Below are 6944 nucleotides of genomic sequence, written 5' to 3' on the forward strand. Positions count from 1 at the left end.
GTCACCCGACCCAGCAGTTCAACCGACGATACCTAGAGGTGTCCATGGGTTTGGGCCAGGCCTAGGAAAAAATTTCAGCCCGCTTCCCAAGCCCGAGCCCGGCCCGACCCGAGAAAAAATATGGAGCCCGAGCTCGGCCCGACCTGGCCCGTTTTTAATTAAAATTAAAATTATATTTTAATAAAATTAAAACTAATTGTTAGTAAAATTATCAAATTATTAATTGTTAATTGTATTAATTGTTGTGACAAAATCTAACATTTGATTAGTAAAATTATCAAATTATTAATTATATTAATTGTTGTAACAAAATCTAACATTTGATTAGTAAAACAAACCTGATGTTGTTTTATTATTATTTTGTAACAGATTTCTTTTTATTCCTTTTTATTTACAGTTCGTATTTGTCAGTGCTATTAAAAAGTATTTTTGTAAACAAATAAGTTTACATTTTTTTTATCTTAAAACCAACCAATATTACGTGTGCAGTATTTACCAATTACCAATAATGTGTGGTTTTAGAGACTGACAAGTCAAAAATGTCTTCCAAGTCCCTTTACAAGAGCCCACAATGTTAGTAAGCTGAGTGGGTCTCTTTCTTTTTACTGGAGTTATGTATTATTAAAGCCATACAATACATGGATTTATTTATTCCATTTCTATTTCTAATTTGATATTTCCTGGCCAATAAGCAAATTTGTTCTATTTCTTATACATAAATTAGTTGGACAAATAAAGAACTATAGAAATCAAAATTTGGTAGGAGAGTCTTGAACAAACCTTTGTAATATTAATAACAATACTCTCAAATCTCCCATAGGTAGTTCATTGCTATAAGTCCAATGTTATCACTTCCAATTCTATCCTGTCACCTAAATTTTATAACAAAATATTTAAACATACTTAATTTTATAGCAATAAACAACAAACCATAGTATTCATACATTAATCCATCAACATATTTAATTTTATAACAAAATATAAATTGTTAGCTAAATTAAAATTTAAACATTTAGAAAGAAAGTATCTTAAAAAGCAACTGAAGAAACCTCGTCGTCATCGTCCTCATCGTCCTTTTTGCAACCAATTTCTAACATGAAATAAGAATAAATAATTAGATAATCAAATTGATGAAAAAATAGTATAAAATTACAACAATAAAACGAGAATAATAATTACCTGCTGAAAATCCCTTAGCTCTCATCCAATCATCCAAGCAAACAACGGCTTGAACCGTTTTTGGCTTAAGTGAACTCCTGACAGGTGTGATAACTTTCTTACCCATGCTAAAAGCCGATTCGGAAGCTACAGTCGATATTGGAATTGCCAAAATATCACGAGCCAATAATGAAAGCTCATTGTATCGAACTGAACTTTTGCTCCAATAATCCAAAACATCTATTTGACTATTCAACTCAAGCTCCGGTTCTTCCAAATAAATGTCCAACTGTGACTTTTCACTCCTAGTGCTAGATTCATTTAAATACCGTTTATAATCATCACTCTCATCAAAATATCCCCTAAAATCGGCACTATTGTAACACCCTTAACCCGTATCTGTTGCCAGATTAGGGTTTCGAGGCATTAACCGAACAAGACACAGTTTAGCACAGTCATTTATCACCTTTCATACACCAAAGAATAACGATACATTTATAACATTATCAAACTTGAATGTCGTTAATTCAAGTATTTTAAATTCAAATATATATATATGATAATTACAATTCAAATCAATCATACCTTACTAAGCATGTATTAGAAATAAACACATTACAAATTCAAATTAATTCAATTTAAACATACATCAAAGCTCAATCGAACATATTCTATAATTAACAAATTCGAACCAAACTTGTATATATCGAGTCATGTTCAAGTATATAATATTTTCAATATTCGATTTCCTAAATCCATCGTATTAACGACATTTTCATAATTAAATCATATTCAAGCATATATCCTCACTTTTCATATACAGGAATATGTACGTACATAATTTCATTATCTAAATATCAAACTTTGCATTTCATAACTTCGCATATGTACATAATGAAACCAATATGTATACAACTTAATGTCTAATCACAAATGCAACATTAGTAACATTATATTTTAGCCTTACATACCTTTAATGTCATTATATTATACACATATGCCCATTTCAATGAAATTATTCAATCATAAACTATACACGCTCAATACAAATCAACTTATCCTTTAATCGACTAATCCAATAATTTAAAAATTCATTTTATATTTTATTTAAAATTTATAAAAATAATTGAAACGTAAAATAAATTCATAAATTATGAGATTTCAACCTCAAATATCAAGATATTTAAATTTCAATTTTATCGATAATAAAAATAAAATAAATTATAAAAGAAAATATAAGTCAGGACCAAAACGGCGCCGTGCTATATTTGATTTTTCTGCAAGCGCAAATGAACAAAAGGGTAGTGGAGAAGTAGTTGTATATTATTTAGAAGCACACAATTGACCAAAGATCCAACGGAGAATGTTCGTTCGGCCGAGCTCTCTGTCATTTATAGCCGTTGGATTAAAACCCGCCGTCCCTCCTCCATCTATTTGTCATTTCTAACACCGATTAATTTATTTTTCTTATTTCTCATTTGACGGAAAAAAAAAAAAAAAACTCTCTGAAATGGCGATGAAAATTTTCAGCGTTTTCTTCTTTGCTCTCCTCTTCCTCGCATCTCCTTTCCTTCAAGGTTTGTAAAATTTTTTTTCTTGATCTGTTTTTACTTGCTTTGTTATATTTAAGATCTGTAATTAGGTATTTATGCTTACCGATTCGTTTCATTTTGTGGAGTTTCTATGTTGCTTTTTGGATTTCATGCTTAGTTGCTTACTGCGATTGCTTTGATCTGGTTAAATGAGAAGCAATTCGATTTGTTTTCCTTTAGTTTCGCTTTTTTTTAACATCCATGTGAGATTGGTTTGTTTTTTTTTTTTTTTTTCTAGATTTATGATTTGGTAGTGAGATTTTGAAGTGATTTCTTTATTTTTAAATTCATTGTTGCGTTGCATGGCTGTGATTATGAAAGTTCGATTGAATTTTTTTGAAAGAAGCTTAGGTATCTTCTTGATATCTGTTCTTACTGGCATTTTAGTGGCTGTTTTAGAAATACAGTTTAGGTTTGCTCTTGGAAAATGAAAGGAAAGAGTACTAGGGCCTTGGCAAGTACTTTGGAGTTTGGTGTCCTTTTCAATAACATTATTGAAGCAGTTATTTCCGGATGTCGGATCTGTTTGTTGTATTAATTTTTGTTTACTTTTTATTTATTTTTGGTAAATTACTAAATAAATAAATAAATTTTCATTTTGTTTTAAAATTATGGCTTCACATGAGTTTTCTTTTCTGTGATAGTTGCTAGGTGTCAATCAGAAGCAGAGGCAGATGTTGCAGAAGCTGTTGAAGGAGGTGATCTCGGTATTGTTGGGGAGGATGTTCAGGATTTTGGTGATCCTAATTACAGTTCAGCTCCTGAAGTTAAAACTGTTTGCGTTTTCCCCAAAAATAGCGCCAAATGTAAGAACTTTTTGGTGCCGCATCTCTGATTTCAATGTTTTATGATTTTGAGAGTGATGTGTATTGTCTTTTTGGCTAATCTTGGACAGTGGTTCTGGCTGGAGAACAGACTGAGCTCCTTGTTGGGATGGAAAATATTGGTAATAATTTGCCTTCACTACCTTACTGATATATATTTTACAATGAAGTTTGTTTTTACTGTGTTGAGATAGCAACACACAGTTTATCTTTCCGTAGTTGACTGTGCTTAAATGCTTAGTCTTTTCTGTTAGCCATTTGAGGTTTCCTTCACTCTTATGCATAGCTTACTTCTTTAAATTGCAGGGGAGTCACCCGTGAATGTCATTGCTATCAAAGCCAGTGTTCATCTCCCTTTTGATCACCGTATGCTTGTTCAAAATCTTACAGCAGTGGTAATCATAGAGTTTCTTGATATTGTTCTGGTTTAACATTTTCAAATACTCCTGATTCATTAGTTAGTTCAGTTTTCATTTTGATTAATTTCTATTATTTCCTAACTGAAGAGCTTTGCATAATTTAGTATCTAGCCCTTTAGTTTTTATAAATAAAATTAATCATTCAGTGAGTTTGTTTTATAAAATACAATTTAGCATTCATTGATTTTTTAATGAAAAATGTGCCCCACTAAAAAACCACTATTCTAAATGAAGAGTGGAAAAAGAGTGCGGTTGTATGGTCATTTATTAATAATACCGTCATCAGTACAAAGCCAGCGACCAGTACAATTCAGTGGTTGTTTGCCACCAAGTAGAAACATTATCTCTTCCTAACCTAGCAAAGCTATCACAGAAAGGGTTTTAATTTCAGTTATTAGGTGCCCCAATCTTCATACTACTAGATCATTGCCTATAGGATACCTAATAATAACTAAAGAGTTATTCTCTATTTCAGCCTTCATTACTTGAAGCTTGACAAGCCAGCTTAACCCCATGAGCATTGAAACATGCATGTTCTCATGTTGATATGATATCTTATTGGATGTTTTAAATATCCATTGTCAAACATATGGTCAATAATATGAGTTTTATGCATTGCGACACTAGTTTGTGTTTCATTTGTAACTGCTTCCCTACACTAATAGGCTATAACAGTTATAGTCTTATAGTAGAGTCAATTATTTTAACCAGTGCTTGTTAATATGGTGGAGGGATGTTGAACTTGCACTGAGAAGTTATATATCTCGTTTAAGAAACTTTAGCAGAGGATTTGGTACTAGTGTAGATTTTGCTGTATCTTTAACTTTTAATTGTAGACCTTACAATGATTTTCAAATATGAAATTGAGCATGTAAGGCATTCATGCTCTAACTGGTTGTTTTGCAATAATAATGCTGCGCTGTTTTTTTTTGCCTACTTCATTATCAAATCTTTGCTGCTTTATTTGAAAAAGATCTCAAGGCTCTGTGTTGGTACAAAGTTTGTCATGCTCCTTGTAATTTTGGAGTTTTACAGCTTATGTTGTTGCATGAAAGCTGCCTTGTGATGTTTCCTTGTAGATTCTGGAACTGAATATGTCTGTGTTAATGTAGGCTTTCAACAATGCAACTGTACCCCCTTCAGTTCAAGCTACTTTCCCTTACGTATTTGCTGTTAGCAAGTACTTACAGGTAAATGATTACTCCGTGAGATTTATGCCTTGGTACCGTATATAAATTCTCTGTGAGAAGTACAGTTGCGGTAGAGCTTACACATCCAGAATTTTGCTGCAGCCTGGAACTTTTGATCTTGTGGGTTCGATTATCTATGATATTGATCAGCAACCATACCAAAGTACATTCTATAATGGTACCATTGAAGTTGTTGAGGCTGGTGGTTTCCTCAGTGTTGAGTCCGTTTTCCTTGTTACCCTTGGGATTGCACTTCTTGTTCTCCTTGGTTTGTGGCTTCACGGTCAATTTCAGCGTATCACCAAGGTATTGTAGTTGTGCTACCTTGCTATTGTTATATTAATTCACTGCAGTATCCAGTTATTATAAGATCGATGTAACAAGGCTTTTGCTGATAGAAATTAAAAGAGCACATCCATGCATACATGTAGGGAAATCAACATTGTTCTAGGTTTCTAGCATTCATGACCTATTTCAAGTTTTCAGCAAGCTGTTTTGCTGTGAAAATGTTAAATATCCGTGATATTTTGTTCTTAAATTGAAGAAAGCTTCAATTTGCAGTGTTACTTTATGTGTTTTATGCTTCTTTTTGTGGAATAAAGCTAATGTGTTTTTGACTTATTTATTTTGCTAGAAAACTAAGAGGGCTCCAAAGGTGGAAGTTGGGACCAGGGCTCCCGATGCTTCACTGGATGAATGGCTTCAGGTTATGTCTTGGCTTATGCATCACATCATCATCATCATCACTTCCCATTCTTTCTATTTTAGCTAGATTTTCTTTTCACTACTCTTGTCCCCAAGAGCTCGTTATCTGTTTATTCAATGGATATGATTGAGGTTATTCATGAGTTCACCATGGGACTTCATCAAATAATGATCTATATAGGAGTGTTACTGACAATTTCTGGTTTTGGTCGTCATAATTTTCAGGGAACTGCTTACACTCAGTCGGCTTCCAAATCAAAGAAGAAGAAGTAGATGAGAAAAGTGATCGCTAAATTCGGGCTATTGTAACTCTTGCCAAGGCATTTGGAAAAATTGTAAGTGGGCGCAGGTAGTTCTGAGAATTAGGCCAGGAAAATAGACATATATACCTTTGCTGTTGTAGCATTTGAACTATTTCGGTTTTCACTACATCTTTTCTTGAGGATGCTTAAATCGAGGCTTGTAGAAGCGAAACTAACTGTGATACGAGGCAGGACTAATTTTACTTCTTTTTTTTTTTTCTCGGTTTCTTTGTTCATCGGATTTCAGATTTTTGGTTTCTGGGTTAAACTTAAGTATTATCAGTGTGGTGGTGGTGTGTTAGAAATCTTGGTCACAGCCGCTGTCACGTTTTCACTGCTATTGGGAAGTATACATTAAATTCCCTTGTTATGTTCCTTTTGTAATCGATTTCAGGTTTAAACATGTTGATTTTTTAACTTACATTTTTAGTGATCAATTTGGAATTTGAACCTAAATTTCACAATCAATTTTGTGATTAAAAAAAATCAACAAATTAGAACCTATTGAACTTGAACTTAATTTGATTCAAAATTAAATTCATTTCAAACTCAAATGGATTTGAATTGATCCGAAAAAGCCAGTCTTAAATTGAATTCGAAACAGTTTGAACCTTTTTAAATTTAAATTAGAAATAGATTTAAATTCAAAATCAATTTCATCTAATTCTAAATCAACTCAAAAAAGAAATATACTTATACCGAAACAGCAAAAAGTAATTATTTTATTTTAGAAAAATCATTCAATGTTCTGAAA

General features: G+C 32.3%; 1 protein-coding gene across 1 annotated transcript; it reads left to right on the top strand.

The window, feature by feature from the left end:
• Positions 1-2520: 2520 nt before the first annotated feature.
• Positions 2521-6611, top strand: LOC105779621 (translocon-associated protein subunit alpha). Its single transcript, XM_012603454.2, has 8 exons — positions 2521-2735; positions 3395-3556; positions 3646-3696; positions 3881-3969; positions 5106-5183; positions 5286-5489; positions 5818-5889; positions 6114-6611. The coding sequence occupies exons 1-8, from the start codon at positions 2669-2671 to the stop codon at positions 6159-6161; spliced, it is 771 nt and encodes a 256-aa protein (XP_012458908.1). The 5' UTR covers positions 2521-2668; the 3' UTR covers positions 6162-6611.
• The last annotated feature ends 333 nt before the right edge of the window (positions 6612-6944 follow it).

Source organism: Gossypium raimondii, chromosome 4 (assembly GCF_025698545.1).
Source record: "Gossypium raimondii isolate GPD5lz chromosome 4, ASM2569854v1, whole genome shotgun sequence".
Taxonomy (NCBI): domain Eukaryota; kingdom Viridiplantae; phylum Streptophyta; class Magnoliopsida; order Malvales; family Malvaceae; genus Gossypium; species Gossypium raimondii.

What these genes read in the sequence shown, in the direction of transcription:
- LOC105779621 (XM_012603454.2), top strand. Translation starts at nt 2,669, where the DNA reads ATGGCGATGAAAATTTTCAGCGTTTTCTTCTTTGCTCTCCTCTTCCTC. An exon ending in TGTTGGGATGGAAAATATTG is followed by an intron (nt 3,697 to 3,880) that starts GTAATAATTTGC and finishes TTTAAATTGCAG; the next exon opens with GGGAGTCACCCGTGAATGTC. An exon ending in AATTTCAGCGTATCACCAAG is followed by an intron (nt 5,490 to 5,817) that starts GTATTGTAGTTG and finishes TTATTTTGCTAG; the next exon opens with AAAACTAAGAGGGCTCCAAA.